The sequence below is a fragment of the Colletes gigas genome, unplaced genomic scaffold, assembly GCF_013123115.1.
Source record: "Colletes gigas isolate AHSC1104 unplaced genomic scaffold, ASM1312311v1 Colletes_gigas_Sc00013, whole genome shotgun sequence".
NCBI classification, from domain to species: Eukaryota; Metazoa; Arthropoda; class Insecta; order Hymenoptera; family Colletidae; genus Colletes; species Colletes gigas.
This window is the reverse complement of record NW_025106642.1, coordinates 2274321-2294147: the sequence shown is the minus strand read 5'-3', so window position 1 is coordinate 2294147 and position 19827 is coordinate 2274321. Positions and strand designations below refer to the sequence as shown.

The 19827-nt window shown below is 38.5% G+C and overlaps 1 protein-coding gene across 1 annotated transcript in view; it reads left to right on the top strand.

Moving 5' to 3' along the window:
* Nucleotides 1-19827, top strand: part of LOC122399344 (zwei Ig domain protein zig-8-like) — a 108917-nt gene that overhangs the window by 71640 nt on the left and 17450 nt on the right. The window contains exons 3-4 of the mRNA XM_043399979.1: nucleotides 13266-13450; nucleotides 14431-14644. Coding sequence (XP_043255914.1) covers nucleotides 13266-13450; nucleotides 14431-14644 — 399 coding nt within the window. The remainder of the gene's footprint in view (nucleotides 1-13265; nucleotides 13451-14430; nucleotides 14645-19827) is intronic.

Genomic DNA, 19827 nt, shown 5'->3' with positions numbered 1-19827 from the left:
ATGTAATGTGGTAGTTTTATTTAAGTTCTTATTTGCTACAGGTTATAGCCATTTCAAATTTCTCGAATCGTTTGGGTAGCATATATTCCACGCGATGTTAGCAATATTATTATTAAAGAATCACTGGCACCCCTGGTGCTCCAAACATGTAAATTTCAATTTCAAAACATTACTGAATATTCGAAGATATACAGAAGTCAGTAATTTATGAATTTTTATAAATTTTTATCAATTTCTGTTTCCAAATAATAAGTTAGTTGTTACAAAAGACATTTTAAAATTATATGAAAGATATTCTAATTTTCAGACAAAAAGTAGGAGTCTTACAAAGCAAAATATAGAATAATTTGAAGAAAATTCGAATGTCTATTGAAAAGTATCAACAGTAAAATCTCTCATAAATTGAAAAATATCAAAGTAATATGAAATATACAAATATTTTCAGACTTTACGTTACATTCTATTTTTATCTCGTAAACAAAGTTAGTCATTGATTCTGCTCAAAACGATTGGTAACTTCGACAATTCAGGACGCTTGGAACTCTGCTCGACTAATTGAAAATCACATTAAATCGTGACATAAAAGTTTGTTACGAATGAGAGGGTAGATGATTCAAATACAGAAGTCGGACTGGTCGAATAGGTTTTCAATTTTCTAGCAGTCACGAAGTTGTTCACGAACCTGGACAATTTTCTCTCCATCGAAAATGGACCTCCTTGGTTCGTCGCGGTGTATAGGCGAGCGTAAGAAAGTATTGGATATATAGACTCCGATGGCCGGGAAGATCAGGGATTGACCTGACCAGGCTCCGTGTAAAAAGTCAGTTACGAGTTCGAAAAGTAACGCGTTGACTCACATGGGAAAATCGCTACCCATCGGACACCGATTTTGATGAAGCTTTGGAGAAATGGTGGTCGACCCAACCCAAGAACCATAGCCTTATTTCTATTACGCTTATTCTTCGACATTAACAGAAGACCACCCCTTATAGCCTCCCAAAAATGGACCAAATTTTGTTGAAACAATAGTTCTATCTCGATTAGAAATTTGGTCTATCTTAAAAATGTATTTATGTAAAAATGTATCCTGAGAATTGAATTCGAGCACGAATAATATAGAAATTATCTTATTATTGGAAAGGAAATGAATCGATCTAAAATCTGTCACGTTCGTTCTAAATTTATAACGCTTATAATAATTCGAAGATCGATTATTTTGGTCAGCTACTATTTCGGAATATAGAAATTCTCTCTAGATCGAATGTCCAATGGAATTCGTTATTTCTGATATGTTCGATAAGTTGTTGTTTACTGTTGTAATGTTGTCTTGTACGGAAAAGTTTCTTTGCTTTGAAATACGAATGCATAACGACGCGAACGTCCGAAACGAACAGGAGAGAATAAACTAGCAGAAAGCTAGAAGAGAACCTCTGGCGCCATCGATGGCGTCATCCGTTCTGTCCATGAATCAGGAGAGCATGATATTTGAGTTCGTTTCGACGGGTCTGAAGTTATTTTGAGTAACAAATTAGATACGAAATAGGTCATCGTTTAAATATCATTTAATGGCAAATCTGCCAAACTCTAAATGCATGTATATACGTATCCAATATTAGAAATTAAATATAGTCGAAGAATATAATCACACCCTGTGGGAAAGATTAAAAACAATATACTCTTACATTTTTCAAGCTATTATGATCAACGTATTAATTTTCCTCCAGATTTTAGTTCGTTGTAATTTTCGATCGTATAGTCTTTGATAATCTAAAGATACTTCATTATTGGTGGACGTTTATGAGTATAGGAAGTCGGGTTTCGATATCGTTTGATGTAAAGCTCGACGATAGAAAGCAATGGGGTGGAAAAACAGAAGATGCAGCGAAGCAGTTGATAGAAAATTTCTTCTTCTAAGACACAGAAATGTAATTGAATGCTTCAACTATCATAAAAGTAAACGAAGTACCTTGCTACGCGCAAGAGTGATAATAAAACATTATTGTCGGTAATTTTAGAGACTATAACTTCTGAGATGTTTGATGATGGATTAAGACCTACGTAATAAAATTTTATCTGCGTAAAAATGTATTAATTCCTCGCCATTTCTATTATTTGTAAAAGTACTTTCGATCGAAAACCATGCAAGATGAGAAAGAGAATTTCAAGACCTTCGAAGAGACGTGTATGTATATAAAATAGTCGTGCAAAATGGTTGCCTAAGAAAACGAAGAAAGTTATGGGCAATCTTGGTGTCGCGAGAAAAGTTTTGCACATATATTCAGCATCCAATCGAGTTTCATGACCCCTGTATTCGTTATGTAATGGCCGCCTCGCTGTGCACAACGAATGCATCAAAAAGCGTTCACGTGTTCAGCAACTTTCACAAAGTTTAATTACTGTTTCTTCATGACGCCAGTGGCCATAGAGATGAAAGCTTGGCGCTCGACATTTAATCGCGATTGAGGAAAGACCCGGTTGATCGCTGAACCGTGTGAGCAATAATCGTGAATGGAGATTTTTACGAAATTTTCTAATTATTTTCGAGCAAACGTTTGTTCCCATTACGAGATCCTTATTAATAAATTTCTGTCGAGCTGTGAGCTTCGAGTGCCTCCAAACACCAAAAGCCTGTAATCTCTTTATCATTTTATAACTAGGAAGACTTTTTATTAATTCTTTCAATCATCGATACTTTACAGAATAATACTGTATAGAAATTGATGCTAGTAATTTATTTTTAATATTACGAGGGCGTAAAAACATTGTAAAACGGATACGAGTCAACGTCGAATCCACGCGTTACGACATTTTTCTAATTTATTTTCTAACAGGTATTTCGAAACGCTCGCCACGTTAATTTGAATGTCAAAAACGTCCTCCGGCTCCATTCCCTTCGTGACTTCTTTCAGTCGCGGGAAAGGAAAGAAATCACAGGGCGACAGGTTCGAAGAATACACCGTGTCCCCCCAATGTAGTGGGTAATTGATTTAGAAAAACTTAATTGGTTTTTACGGATTCTTGTTAACCGGATGATGTCGCGCTTTTAAAGCAGAATGCGTCCTGGCACATTCGCATAGCGAAGAATTCGTGAAAACGGTTAAATGTCCAATCAGCATTTGCATTTTATAAAATAAATTTCCGTGAACGAATTACAAAGACAAAGATCTGTTATTTCTATTTACATTTTCGATATTTCCTGTTACACGATAGCAATCAAAAACCAATTATTCTGTAGTGCAATTAGATACGCTAAAAATAACCTTTGAAAAATGTCGAGATTTTCTATTTGGACAGAAAAACTGTTCGTAGAAGGTAACGAGCTGTTCTGGTCCTGTATCATGATGTATATTAACTTATGAATATTCGTCTCATGTAACGCGTATTTCTGTAGTTTTAGTACGTATGTAAATTTTTTAAACAAACGTCGGTGTTACGTGGATTTCTTTTTGTGTAGGTATAATGGGGATTAGAGTTCTTTAATTTCCATAAGACAAAAAAAATAAGAAACTTGATTAGAAATTGAACCTTTAAATATATTACATTACCTTAAAGACCTCTAATTTATGACAAAATCTAACCCTAAACATAAATTATAGGGTGTAATAATGTATTATAATCGATAGGACGTAAAGTTACAATTCGAAGAGAACAAAATTTTGTAGAAACGACTACTTTTATCAAAGCTATTCATCAAACGAGAACGTTGGACGAATTCTAGCGAAGGGAAACGAGGTTGTGTTGTTCCATGGCTGACGTTTTCTGAAGTATTTCAAACTTTTGTTCTCCGCTAGAAAATACACTACTCTTTGCATCCTTTCTGAAGACGTTTTAGCACGAAGGAACATAAATGTTCCCCGGCTCGTAACGGATGGAAAACTATAAGTGAAACCGCGTACAGTACAACTATGCTAATTTGCATAATCCTCGTTGCTTTGACATTTTACGACCCGGCCAAAGTTGTATTTCTCGTGCATATCACAGAGTACAGCAACGGGGGAAGAAGTTTGACGAAAGTATCCCGAAGCGCTGCCATGAATGTTAATTAACGAGATAGTAATGTATAATATTGCTTCAAACTTCCAAGGCTTTTATTCGGCCATTTCTTTATCGGTGAGCTTCAAACTCATCGTCTTGAACATACAAATAAGTGACGATCGAGTCGAATATTACGACAGAGTATCGTCTTGTCTCCGTTTTGCCACCTAAAGACTTTATCTTTTTCACAAACAATTATAAAAGAAGTAATTGTGGGATCGGGAAGATAATGACTCCGCTCTGTTCCGTTCCGCACAATTTTATTGTTGCTGTCGTACAACGACGTGACTCGTGGTGCGGGTTACGCTCGACTCTCTGGTACGATCATCGCCACCGTACCAAGAGGCCTTCAAAAACAAAAGACGGTCAGAGACGACGACAACGGCTTTTCGGCTCACGCGGCTCTGGTCGTCTCGTGTGCAACCATCGTCTCGTGTGCAACCATCGTCTCGTGTGCAACCATCGTCTCGTGTGCAACCATACATTGTAGCGGCTTCGAACGGCTAAGGCGTATGTGGTGCCTTGGCCGCCACACTACCCCCCTGCCAGTAATTGGCACAATTACGAAAAATTGACCGACTACATTACCACTACCATTTACTCTATTATATAAAATACGTTATCCTAACTAAGATTTACATTACAGTATTTGAACAGAGTTGAAAAAAAAAGGAATTTACATGGAGTTTAATATATAATACGTAATACCTAAAAATACATGAAAGTACATAAAAGTGATGGAAAAAAATAAATGGTATATGATACTTATTATAATAATGCGCAAGCCTTAAGTACTACCGCGTAATTTGAAATCGCTCGGGAAAACGTACGCGTCTACCTGAACGCGTGACACGTTGCTGTATAACCGGCGCATTGTCAGGTACGTTTGTTTGTGTGACCGGCTGATTTTCTATGCTCACGGGATCCGGTCTGTTTTCTGCTAGCATATAAGCAGGCTTTAGCCTTTCAATTGATATATTTATTTCCTTACCTCTAATGTTTATTGTAAATGTTTTTTCGCCTCGGCGCACTACGGCGTATGGACCTTCATAAGCGGGTTGTAAAATAGTTTTGGCTGAATCTGTTCGGATGAAAACATGTGTTGAACTGCTAAGATCTTTGAAAACGAATGTACGATTAACGGAATGGCGTGATGCATTAGAGGGACTCAATTTAGAAAAATGGTTGCGTAGTCTATTAGTAAAATCGGAAGCATTTTCTGTGCCTTCCGCTGAATGCGAAGACAAGAACTCTCCCGGTAATCTTAATGGCTCGCCATAAACTAATTCCGCTGAGGTAGCGCCGAGGTCTTCTTTCCAGGCGGAACGAATACCGAGTAGAACCGTCGGAAGTATTTCTGTCCACTTGTCGGATCCGTGGCACCTTATAGCCGACTTGAGCTGTCGGTGAAAACGCTCTACCATCCCATTGGCCGCTGGGTGATACGCCGTTGTGCGAAGGCGTGTGGATCCAATTAAATTGTTCAGCGCAAAAAATAATTTGGATTCGAACTGCCTACCCTGATCGGTGGTAATCCGTACGGGAGCACCAAACCGCGCTACCCAACCGTCATAAAAGGTTCGAGCTACGGTTTGGGCCTCCTGATCGACCATGGGGAAGGCTTCCGGCCACCGCGTATATCTGTCTACACAGGTCAGACAATACCTGAAACCTTCGGACACCGGTAAAATTACTATGTCTAAATGAATGTGTTCGAATCGCGCAGAAGGTTTAACAAATGTAGCCAATGGTGCAGTCACATGACGGGGAATTTTTGATCTTTGGCACGGTATACAGCAACGTGTCCACGTGCGAACATCTCTTTTAATCGACGGCCAAACATAACGTTGCGTTATGAGCTTGATCGTCGCGTTAATACCTGGATGTGATAATACATGTAACATATTAAAAACTGCACGTCGGAAAGGAGGGGTGACATAAGGTCTTACATTCTTAGTCGAAATATCGCAAAAAATTTCGGAAGACGTGCCAGGCAACGAGACTTTGCGTAATTGCAGGCTAGATTCGCTATTCAACAACCGCTGCAACTCCTCATCCTGGGCTTGCGATTTTGCCAATTCTTCGAAATTAATCGAGTGGTTAACCGTTTCCACTCTGGACAGTGCATCGGCAACGACGTTGTCTTTACCGGAAATATGTTGAATATCTGTAGAGAATTGCGCAATGTAATCTAGGTATCGGAATTGTCGAGGAGAGCATTTATCTAATTTCTGTTTGAAAGCGAAAGTTATGGGTTTATGGTCTGTAAAAATCGTGAAATGTCTGCCTTCGAGCATATGTTTGAAATGTTTTATTGCTAAATAGATAGAAAGTAGTTCTCGGTCGTAAGCTGAATACTTCTTTTCGGCAGATCCTAATTTCTTAGAAAAGAATGCTAATGGTTGTCGTTCGTTGCCGACGCACTGATGTAAAACAGCTCCTACGGTGTAATCAGAAGCATCGCAGGTAACCGACAATGGAGCGTTGACCGCAGGATGAGAAAGCAGGGTTGCGTTTGCTAAACTATTTTTGGTATTTTCGAAAGCCTGACGCGCTTCCGAAGTCCAGGCTATCGAGGTCTTGCCCTTTAAATTGCCGGCTAGAAGGTCGTTCAAGGGTGCTTGAAAGCGAGCGGCATTTGGGATAAAACGGCGGTAAAAATTAAGCATTCCCAAGTACTGCCTCAAATCCTTCGCGTTTTTCGGAAGGGGAAATGACTTTATGGCTTGTACCTTGCCGGGCAAAGGTTGAGTGCCGCTTTCATTTACCCGATAGCCTAGAAATTTAACTTCTTCCTGTCCGAACGTGCATTTATTCGGATTAACAACAATGCCATAATCTTTTAATCGTTTAAATAATAATTCTAAATGGCGCAGGTGATCGGCTTGGGATTCTGAGGCGACCAAAATGTCGTCTATATACGCGTAACAAAAATCGAAACCGCGTAAAATTTCGTCGATAAAGCGCTGAAATGTTTGCGCGGCATTTCGTAACCCGAACGACATGTACGGGAATTCAAAAAGCCCAAACGGCGTTGTAATGGCCGTTTTTCCGACGTCTTCCGACGCAACCGGAATCTGATTATAAGCTCGGACGAGATCTATTGTGGAAAATACCTTTTTGCCACTCAGTTGTTGCGCAAAATCCTCAATGTGACGCACGGGGTATCGGTCGGGAATTGTCCGTGCGTTTAACGCTCTATAGTCACCGCAAGGCCTCCAAGCTTCTTCGCCCTTCTTCGGAACCATATGAAGGGGTGCTGACCACGCGCTCTTCGAAGGACAAGCGATGCCCATCTTCACCATCGCGTCGAACTCCTTCTGGGCAGCCCTGAGCCGGTCCGGTGCAAGCCGCCGCGGCTTGCTGGAAACGGGTGGTCCAGGGGTTGTCTCGATGTAATGCACCGTTTGGTGCGTAGTCCTCATCGGGGTGCCGCTAGGCCGTGTAAGTTCCGGCATCTGCATCAGGAGCTGGTGGTAAACGGTAGTCCCTGCTACTGTCTTCACCGACGGCGTCTCATCCTCGGCTCGTGTTCCGCGGACCGTTAACGACGTTGTCCGATCGACGAGGCGACGATTGCGGATGTCCACCATAAGATCGAAGTGATCGAGAAAGTCTACCCCGATTATGGGTTTTGTAACATCCGCAACCACGAATCGCCACACGAAATCCCGTCGTAGGCCGAGGTGCAGGTTTAACGACACTGTCCCGTAGGTGTTAATTACACTCCCATTCGCCGCCGCCAGCTGGTACTCCGATCTTTCTCGCAATCCGCCTAGCAGGCGGCGCGGAAAAACGCACAAATCGGCCCCGGTATCCACTAAACATTCCGTCTTCGAGCTGTTGTCTAAGATGAAGAGGCGGCGTGATGCTGGATTTGTGTCGCTGGCCGCCATCAACGACTCCCCAGGTCGTTTCCCTGATCCGTGGCGTTCCAATTGCACGGTGCAACGCACCTCTGCGCGGCCGGACCGAACCGCCAATGGTACCAGCATTTCCCTTGATGGTCCATTTGTCCTCCCGCGGGCCGCTCTCGCGATCGCGATAGAGATCGTCTGCGGTAGCGCGAGTTTGGATGATTTCGGTGGGTCCACCTGCGACGGGAAGATTGCCCCTGGTCCACCAAGGATTCACGGATGGCAGAAATTTCCTGCCTCAAGGAAAGAGCCAATTGCGACATCTTAATGTTTAACATGGCCTCGATGCTCGGGCCCGGCGGGGGTATTTGGCAGGATGCAGATACGCCCGTAGTCGCGGCCTCCGTGACGTGTACCCGCGGTGTCATCGTATCCGCGACAGCGTCTGCCAACTCTGCTACCTTATCCAGCGGGGTGTCCCGCTGCGTGGATAAAATCACCTGCATATTAGCAGGTAGTCGGCCCATCCAAAGCGTCCGCAATACACCGTCCGAAAAAGCCGTACCGGCCAATCCGTGCAGGTGACGAAGAAATTGGGACGGTTTTCTGTCCCCGATTTCCTCGTGTTCCAATAACCGTCGCGTTTTCTGTTCCTGCGAAGCACTAAGCCGGCGAATAAACTCATTTTTGAGCGTCGTGTACGGATCCGTGGCCGGAGGATTCATGATAATGTCTCTTACTTCCGCGGCGTGTCGCGCACTTAACGCGCCGAGAATGTACCCGAATTTCGTGGTCTCCGACGTTACATTGGATACCTCAAAACTTCTCTCTACCATCGAAAACCACATCTCCGGGTCTCCCGGACAAAACTCGGGTATTCGTACAGCGACGCGATCAACTGCCAACGGCACACTCCCGGATGTCCCGCGTTAACGGTAGGGTCAGTCATTTTACCAGTCTTGGTCACAAAAGATTAATTTCACCGCACACACACACCGCGCCTACTATTTGTCAGACCGTGTCCTTTCCTTATGTTCTTAACACTATACACTTATTTCTCTACACTAACTAATATTGTCCGTATACAAAAAATGTCCAAATTTTCTTAAAAAAACTTTACTTGCGCGGCGAGATCACGTCGGGGTCACCAATGTGGGATCGGGAAGATAATGACTCCGCTCTGTTCCGTTCCGCACAATTTTATTGTTGCTGTCGTACAACGACGTGACTCGTGGTGCGGGTTACGCTCGACTCTCTGGTACGATCATCGCCACCGTACCAAGAGGCCTTCAAAAACAAAAGACGGTCAGAGACGACGACAACGGCTTTTCGGCTCACGCGGCTCTGGTCGTCTCGTGTGCAACCATCGTCTCGTGTGCAACCATCGTCTCGTGTGCAACCATCGTCTCGTGTGCAACCATACATTGTAGCGGCTTCGAACGGCTAAGGCGTATGTGGTGCCTTGGCCGCCACATAATTATTTTTAAAAATGTATGGCGGTACATATTTCAGAACGTTTTGCCTAAAAACAGAATTTCGTTTCCTTCCCTTTAATTCCCACAACTCACGCCCAATTACCCACACATAATTATAATTCGAAATTAAATCCGCGCGAAAATTCTATCGCGAAAGGTCGAAAGGTTGAGTGGCGAAAGTCTTACACCAGCTTCTTGTAATTTTTTCCAATTTCTTCTCTCCGGGTTCCAGGTTACTTTGTGTACTTTCCTTTGCTCGAATTCGCGAAACGAGTCGTTCGTGAATATTACGGGTATTATTTAATAATTAAAAGAAAAAAAAAGATCGAACCAGATAATTACGATACGGAACTATACTTCGCGTCGATGCTTTTTCCCCCCCAGCAATTCGTTTTCTCTTTTAAACGGTTCTTTGTTTTTCCTCCCCCACCCGCGATACGTTTTCCGGGAAGAAAATTGTCGCTGAATTCGATACTCTTTCATCTTTCCAAGACCGTACACCCGATTGTTCCGGAATTTCGACGTTCCTGCGCTTTGTCACGTTTTAGCGTCGAACGTTGCGCCGCATCGAGTGGAAAACGATTGCGTTTGAATAGTCGAAGAAGCAAATCCACCCTCCAGCGACAACGCCTGTCAGCGAAATCGATCGTTTGACGCCGGTGATTCGATCTCGGTCACAAAGGTGTCTCGTTGCTGATTGAAGAAACAAGAAAGTCGATCAGCCGAAGCGACGCGAGCGTCTACTGTTAAATTGGATCGTGAAAATATTTGATTAACGGATCATTGAAATATTACACGTTTAATGCGCGTTATTTTCATTTTTCTTTCCCATACCGATCAAACATTCGAGCTAAATTTGTGTTTACGAATATCGTAAAATGTACGAGCATATATGTTTCTATTTATATTTAAAAAAGGCACAGTTGGAAATCCGTAATTTTTCAGTATTTTTTCACGTTATTATAATATTTACCAACTGGTCAAAATGTTAACAGCCAAACGAGTTTCGAAATAAATTTAATTGCTTTCTAAACAAGTCACCAGATAGGTTCGTTTGAATAAAAAAAAAGACGAATTTGGTTACTCAAATAAATTTTTAAATATCAAATTTTAATCTATGTCAGATTTATAATTCATATCCATTCACATCGAGCAGTACTGTACGTTGAGGCTAATTTTGTAGTTTCATATTTAACCTCCACATTTCTATCAAGTTAGACCCTTTTTAAATATTCTCGCTTATAGACGTCAGAATTAAATATAAAAAAACGTAAAAAGAAATTAATTTAATAGATTTCTGTTCCCAAATTTATTTATTAAATTTTATCACATTGACTATGACCAATCGGAGACGCTATTTGAAAATAAAAAACTTAAAAGAATGACACAACTGATCGAAAATAAAGTTATCGGCTATATGTGCGTTGAATTTTATAAAAAATATGGAAAATTGACAGGCTCCAAAAAGTGAGATTGGTAGGAAATTCGTTTACAGTTTTACAGGAGAATGTACACAACGTTTAAAAAAAAAAAAAGTCAAATAACTTTAAATAAATCCTCGAAAAGTGAAACAAAAATATCGAGTCCATTTATTTTTAAATAACGTACGTCGAAAAAGCAATAAACGAACAAAGAACGAAGCAGAGTTTCTTTCCGATGAATCTCGAATAAATTGCTTTTTTCTTATATACGGGAAATAGAGTTTTACGTTTCCAGTAGCGCAAGATTTATTTTTGGCACAACAGACGTCGAGGAATTGATTGAAATAAACATAGAAATAATTGGTTTCATGAAAAAATAAATCAGTGCTGTTCGAGGAGAGTATAATTATCAGGAAAGCGAGTCTGTTCCAAGTAAAAATTTTAACAGGACAAATTGCTGCCTTTTGTTTAGAAATTTTTATACAAATATAACATTTATATAACGTATTGAAATATAATTTAATAATGACGTTAAACAGAACAATACGGGTCGATGAATTATATTGTCTATGCATAAATAAATTAGAGATAAATTGTATTGTCTATGCACAAATATCGGATATCGAGATTTAATGATATTTGTATAGGAAAGTGCTTAAACACGAAATGGTGTACATATTTGCGTTAAATTTGATACACTAAATACGTATGTACATTTCCGGCGATCTGTTCATTTCCAGGGTATACGTATTTGATGTAACAAATAAGATCAGAATTAACAAATATTTTAACAAACTGTAGCAGTTCGAGCAATAAACGCGTTAAATTTTCTCGAACAATAACATCGAAAAGATTAAATTAAGATTTTATATAAATATTAATCGAATGAAAATACAGGCGAATTATATACAATGCTAAAATAAACTGTGGAGCGTTGAAGGTTTAATAAATTGAAATAAAAATTTCTGACGGTGTCAGCGTGAAACCGATACTATTGACGGATAAGGTTAGTGTCTGTATCGATAAATTCTTCGCGTTCTAGGTACCACAAACTGTGATGCTTCTCCATGTCTGCGAGTAAATCTCATCGAACCTTTCGACGAACAATTTCAAGCGTTCCAAGAATTTTACTTTTCCGCTTCTCTTGCTACGGTGGATATTGCTCGGAGCATTGGCTCGACAATGGTCCACTCGATGACCGGAATAGTTGTTCTTATTTATTTAAAAATAACCGAAATCACACGAGAGGCAAATATACTTGCAGTATCGTTCGATCACTGGATCGTAAAACGTGTAAAAATTTTTATTCAAGCTTATTAATTCGCAACGCGACAAAATTTTATAACATATAATACAGTATAGATAGAATTGTTAAAGTTGCCTGTATATTTTGTATTATATACTATTTCCATTAAAATATTCCTACCGAATTAAACTGAAAAATAATTTATCGTCGAAATTAATTATTTCGTTAAGTGAGATGTCTCTGATATCGTGTAATTTCTAGACAGTTTAAATAAGACAAATAATCTGTTTTGACCAGTATACTAAAAGTGTTTGCCAGCTTCGTGGTTCGAAATGGATACCTTTGATAATGGTATGACAAAGTGTTCCCGTGATTTACGCCATGGCAAATAGTATTGTTAGCAAACCGGTGCACCGGCTGATAAATCAACGATCACGGAATGATTCATGGAGTGGGAGAGCAATTTACTCCGACGCCTTCCTCGCATTTTTAGCGTTTCCCTATACAAGCTCGACGCATCCGTGAGAATCCTATTACAACGCCGCCATGAAAGACGGATGCCTGCAGCTTACGGGAAAATCTTGGCGAAATTGTACCCTTAGAGGAATTAGAATCGGGGTTTTATTTTATTCCCGTTTTATACCCCGCCTTGGGGAGGATGAAATTCTCCTATCATTAAGAAGATACAATATAATCGGGGCACGGGCAGCGCAGTAAATTTATGGTTGCTTTATTCAAATTAAACGACGAAGAATGCGTCCTGTTCGGATAAACCAAGACCCATTTTAATTCAGAAATAAACATGCTTTATTGCATCCGCAGTACCAAATTAGATGTCCCTCATGAGAAATTTATAGAATGGTACTATTTAATTAAATGTGTTTCTATAGGTACTAATATCTTAATAATGATCACTATTTTTATTCATTTTGAGTCACCTTTATCTAGGAATCGAAAATTATTTCTATAGAACAATCTTATATCCATTTACTCTGACTATCCTAAATTATTTAAAAATCCCTATACTAATATTTTACTATTGAGATTTCGAAAAACACGATACAATGGCAAAGTAGTTAAAACACAGATTCTGAAGACGATTGCTCTAAGAATAAAAGTTTTTAATAACACAATTGAAACGAAGGTTGAGTTTTATTGGTTATTATTATTCAATTTAAGCGAGTAAAATGGGGATACGTGTGCCTACCATGTGTTAATCGATTTGTTACAGAGGAAATAATCGCTAACCTGCCACCTCTTCGAATACCTCGCTTGAGACACCATCGAGTGACGGATTGGGACCCCTATTTCGAAAATGCGGAAGGTCAGGGTATCAATGGGTCCCAAAACGTGGCATTGCATCTTGGTGCAACGGCTCTCCTCGATTGTCGTGTCGCGATGCTCGCTGGAAAGAAGGTATGATTAATCCGTGTCTATAAAAGTATATACACTGCTGAAACTGGAGGATTTCTATCGACGAAAGTCTAATAATATTAGATTCTATGGTAGAAACTAAATACAACATGCTCTCCTTTACCAGAATACTTGTTTACGAGCATTCTATTATCTAAACATTCTCTCGCGTGAACGTTCTACTATCCTAATAGCATACCTCCATTAGGACACTCTACGTGTATATACACAGTGTTCATTTTCTTTCAGCTACACGAAATTACTAAAAAAAGCACCCTTAAACAAAACTGACACTGGCGAAGTTAGTGGAATGTTAAAGTAAATTTCGAAGATTATAATAACCGAATACATTTGTCTAAAGAAATTCAAAAATATTGGAAATTACAGCCACGTGCATAGGTGAACCCAGTAATAATTGTGACGAAGACGTACCACTATATATTTATTTTATTTCGTTTTATTAGTTCTGGTAACGGAGATACTATTACATAAAGAACGAAAAAATTTCTTTAAACAAGATAAAGACTGTTCGAATAGATAAACCTCTAATTACTTCGAGCAATTACAAACACCTATTAACGTACTCCACCCGCACTTACACATCGCAAATATTCGATTCGAAATACAGTAAACGTATTAATATTTAAATGCTGTCTTTGTTTCAATGCAACCTTGCAACTATCGTGTATAATAATGCAACCGAAGTCGTAGCTTGGGATTAGAAACATTTCAAAATGTTACGAGTCAAGAGCAGCAGTGAACTGTCAAGGCGCGTGTAAAGCAGATAATTGAAAAGGTCTGGTAGCAAGGGAGAAGCGTATGTATCAACTGACACCGGGCATCCTAAATGTATAACGCCGCGTTGCGATGCAATTAGCGTCTCTTAATGCACACCGATTCAACCCCTCCCCCAAACATTCTAACTACACGCATCGTTATGCAGAATCGCATGCAACTGTAGAATCTGTGTATCACGATTATAGGTCATGTGGTTACGCCGCAACGCCGACTGGGCATCCCTTTTAACCCTGGGTAATACCACTCACATTTCCGATCCCAGGTACAGCGTCAGCTTCCAATACCCAAACAACTGGAGACTGGCGATCGCCAGGGTGCGAAGGGAGGACCGTGGATTATACGTCTGTCAAGTAAACACGCACCCCCCGAGGATGCTCGTCACTAACGTCACTGTTCTAGGTAATGCTGCGTTTCTACCAAAACCTACAACACACATAGGATCAGCCAGTCCCGGATACTACACGGTATTAATTATGGCTTTCAACCGTGTAAGACCACTGTCCGCCATAGCACCACTCCCAGGGAAGGGGGGACGTATTGCAAACCGAGGAATTGATTGGCACGGAACGAGTTTTAAATTCATAATAGCATGTTCAACATTAATAACGACTGTTGGGAATATAGTTACAGGTCTTGGATGAGTTACTCTAAATGAGGAAGCTTGCAATAGTACTGTTAGGGAACTGGAAAGAGCTGGAAGAAAGGGTTTTCTTCTACGAAGGAATTTTCTACTTAGGCTGAGAAGAATAATTTCGCCAAATTCTTAAATTTATTATAAATTGCATTGATGGAAATTTAGAAAGAAGAAAAGACGAATTATAACTTACAAGATCTGGATTCTTTTATTGGTCATGGCTCCAATATTCGTCATCAGATTCCTTTGTTACGTTCAGTCCTCACAATGTTCCTAATGTTCTATGTTACCGTGGTCGAGGTTAAATAAACTCGTAAAACTGATTACATTGTAGGTAGCTGGATACAAAGATATCAGATGTAGACAGCTGAAATTTCTCTGTGTTCTGGACAGTTTAATTACTTAATGTCCTCGTTCTGCAAATGAAAGGTCCAAATGTGAATCAGAGGCTATCGTACCCCGATGGAATCTTTTTGTTCATGTGAAAATGCATAGGGAAATTCGAAAAGTATCGTGCTACAGAGTTTTAACGAAACATCGTATTATCAAAATTAAATAAAAATCTTGATTTATAGATATCCATACAATGGGTCAGCATTTTATTCGAATATAAATAGTGAAACCAAAGTATAATGATTTATCTGTGACAGTTGTTCGATCGAACTGTGAAATTTTTATCTGTCGTGAAATATGTAAATCCACGAATTAAATTTATATTTGTATTTGACGAGTAACGGATAAGCGGTTGTTAATCTTTTATTAGGTAATCGACATTTTTACCTAGATAAGAATTTTACTCATCCTCGACTGTCGACTATAAAATAGTCTAAAACGCTTCAAATTTTGAAAACATTTACGTTCAGGCATTCAACTATTTTTTTATAATAATATTAAAAATATTACTTGACATTTTTTTAGATGAAGTTTGTCCTGAAATTATAATGCATCGTGGTGTTGCATTATATGATACGCAGAGAACTGTGTATTCCGAGTGTCCCTACCAACTTTAATACTCAAACTTTTACCAATAACTGAAGCAAATTTCGATAATAGAAGTTCCAAGATATCGGTTACAGAGTTAGATATATTAATTGCTTCAACTTTTGCACGACATATACGTTATCGATGAGTTTAATGCACTACCTTCTCGGAGTGATGAAAAATTGATGTTGTTCGTTTCTGTTGGTCCACGTTTAAGAGAAAAATTGTAGGAAAGTTTAATTGCATTGTCGTCGATCTTTTGATAGTAATCGATGAGGCCTGAATCCCATATAATTTCCAGGGACACTCTATCAACGCTATCAATCATAATTTATGTTCGTGTTGGTCCATGTTCGTCAAAATAGATCAGATTTCGCGACAGCAACTAATTAACGATTATAACTTACGTGAAAGCTATATTTACGCCGTACCACGCTCGTTAGAAGATTAATTAAGATATCATTTATGAATTCGCGGTACTTATACCTACCGTAGCACATTATTTCCATTACATTTTCAGAATTATTGATTCATAATTGAATACATTATACTCATGATTTCTGTTGGCTGAAAAAAAATTGTTCAACTAATATATATTCAAGATTTCAAAGCCATGATTATTTCTTTAAACGGGATGACTTTGATCAAGGAAAATGTGGGGTATTTCATTTAATATAAAAAATACTTTTCCCCCTTAGGCACTTTCACGTATTATTAAAAGTATCAAAGACATCATTGCAACAGAGTTACTGAAAATTGTATAATCAAACTTTCATCATTTAGAGAAAAATGACGATGGTAACGCAAAAAGAAGGCAAACTTATCTCTTCGTTATCTGTTACCATTCCCTCGACTGTATCCTCTGACATTCAGTTTACAGGAAGTAACGGAATTTAATGAATAAGTTGGTATTGTGCTTCAAGCATTTCGGTACACTGATCTCGAGGATAAACAATAAACTAACAAGGTAGTTTACGCAGCTCAGTCGATGTTTAATTAATCTGACTTTTGAGGAAACGAGTTCTCGTTGTAAGAAAGACGAAAGTTATACAAGATGCGTATTTGTTCGAATGGAAATGTCGAAGTGAATAATTCCTGACGCAATGCATTATGTTTTATGTTTTAAACGAGCTTCTACTTCGTTTTCAATTAATAATATTTTTTAACGAAGGAGATACTACATTTATTTAATTTTTATACAAATATTATAAACGAAACAAATCGTTAGTGCTTTAAAAAACACAGTAAACGTCTTCTCATCGTCAAAATTATTTCCAGTATTTGTCAGATTCTCCTAATTTCTTTAGAAAATGTTAAAACACTTAGAGTACCAGATTCCTAGACAAGGCGAAAGGATCATTCATGGCTAAACACGGATACAAGTGTACGGTTACAGCGAGACATTTGTTATCGCCCAAGTTACTATCGCGAAGCTAATCAAGTTCTCCCACACGTGGAGTCAGCTCCAAACGACAGTTGAACCGGAAGTTCGGCGTTGTGGGAGTTTAGATTTTCACGAAGGTTGCGCCCGGAGCGAACCCCCAAGGCGAGAAAGTGGAGAACAGCGATGGGTGCGCGTTGATTTTATGCCATGTCGGGACGTATTTATACAAGAATTTGCAATAACCCGAGCACAAGAAGATTGCATATTTCCGTCATTTTCGATATAATAAGAGTCGCTCCGCGAAATGTTCATTCCAAGCTCGTTCGAATCGATTGTTCCTCAAACAGAATCCTCCAACCAGAGTCCACGATCTTCTACATTTATTACACTTCCCTTTATACTTGGTACGACTATGCAAAATGTCATTATGCATACTTTCATAATGGGTCGATCATCTCCTGAAAGACTGAGCCATCTTGTTTTTTTGAAACATATAATTATACAAATATAAATACTGTTTCAGCTCACTGCATTTTATTTTTTGGTAAACGATAATTACTTCTTCTGAATACAGTGGGCTAATACTAGGCCAGTATTTGTTATATAATAATTATGTTTATATTCGTGTAATTATACCATTATCGAAGAAACAAGATGGTTCAGTTTTTCAGGCATGGCCCATAGTGAAAGTATGCATAGTCGTGCAGAATATAAAAGAAACTATAATAAATGTAGAAGGTTGTGGGTAAAAGAAACCCTTTTGCAGAATGAGTGCGAATGCAGCATGTAAGGTCTTAGGCATTTCGACTGCTACGTTGAGTAAACAAGTGAAGAATAATAAATGACTTCTCGGAGAAGAAGTTGGGACCACTTTCACGATCGTGTGGAAAAATGTCAAAAGAAGGAGGCTCAAGTTGGGAGAATGTCAAACGACAGAAGCAACAAAGCGTGCTAAAAATATATACAAACCTAAACGTAAAAATATCATGAAAGTTATTCGTCTTTGCATGAAAATCCTAATAAAAAGAAGATAATAATGCTGAATAGTACAGAAAAAAAAATAACAGAGAAAATATTACGGAACAACAGTTAAGATTTAAGCATTAATATCGTGATATTTAAATAAATATTCTAACTCATGGGTGATTTTTGACAAGAATAAAACTCTTCGTAATATTTTGATATAACTCTAAACCTTTCGTCAAGAATATTGTTTGTCGCGTTTAAAGAGATTCGTAAGCCTTCAAATTATATTAATATTTCTTTTTAAAGAGACCATTTGTAACATTGTTTAATCTTAACTACCCCACGGACCGTACTATTATTTCTTTCTCACCCTCCTTGAAGCATTTAACTTTAACGAGCTGTACGTTTCCCAGCCATTCTGAATTCCAGCCGACTTTCTGTATATAAAGTAAGCACTCCTTGCAACGACGTTTTCCGTGTGATTTTCATACACGACGTTCCTTGGAACCGCACGACTGTATTGGCATCCATAATTTTCAAGTGCTCGAGTATACCATACGCTGAGCACTTTCCGCGATAAAGCGCGCTCTGGATGGAATACTTAAACCAAGATCACGTTGTACAATACCATAATCGCGGCCGAAGAATGTGATTTCTGAATTCAAAATTGAAAAAGATTACACGTAGAAAGTTGAGCTGCATTTTCACGGTAATTTATTACGTTCACTGCCAACTACGAGCGAATTCAAAGAAGATCCGTCATCGAAAAACTTAGTATGCATCAGAGAATTAATATTTATTCGCGAGAAAATGAAATAAGCTATTTCATGGCTGAGTTATTTCGTCCTAAAAGACTACGACAGTCCACGTATTAAATAGAATGATGTGCTCGTGTTTGAATTGAAATTCATGGAATTACGAGAACTTAACAAAGAATTTTATCTCAAATATAACCGTATTTAACGAGCACAAATAGCCATTTGCATAGAATTTGGCTCGTATGTCCAATAATACATGGTAAATCTCATGTTCCGTGCATATTAAAAACGTGTTAAGGATGTAAATTGAAAAAGGGCGAAAATAAACCTTATAAAAGTAATATTTAAAAATTATGGACAGAATATAAAGGAATATATACGTTATTTACAAGCAACATGATTTTAATGGTTATAATATAACCAGGTATATCGTTAGAATTTCACTGTGACGTAATACGAGGACGGATATTACAATTGTAATGTATAGCCGGAAATGGCAGCATATAGCGTTACAATTCACGCGGAAATTAATAACTACGCGTTTTGAATTCGAGACTTGGACTATTTAATATAAAACCAGTAACAAATTTAATTATTAGTAAATATTCGCTGTTCTTTTTAACAATTCAGTGATGTAATTATAATTACGACCAATGTTTGTGTTTGCTTTTCAATATATAAAACATACAAAATACAAGAAAATTCTACATTAAATTATTAACTTTAAAAACGTTACTGTGAAAATGTAGGTAATAATAAAAGAATTCCTGTATTATTGCAAAATATATATTTTAGAGAGCTTTTAATTGAACAAATTTAACGTTGTAAAATCAGAGGAAGTTTATATTATTTCAAAGAT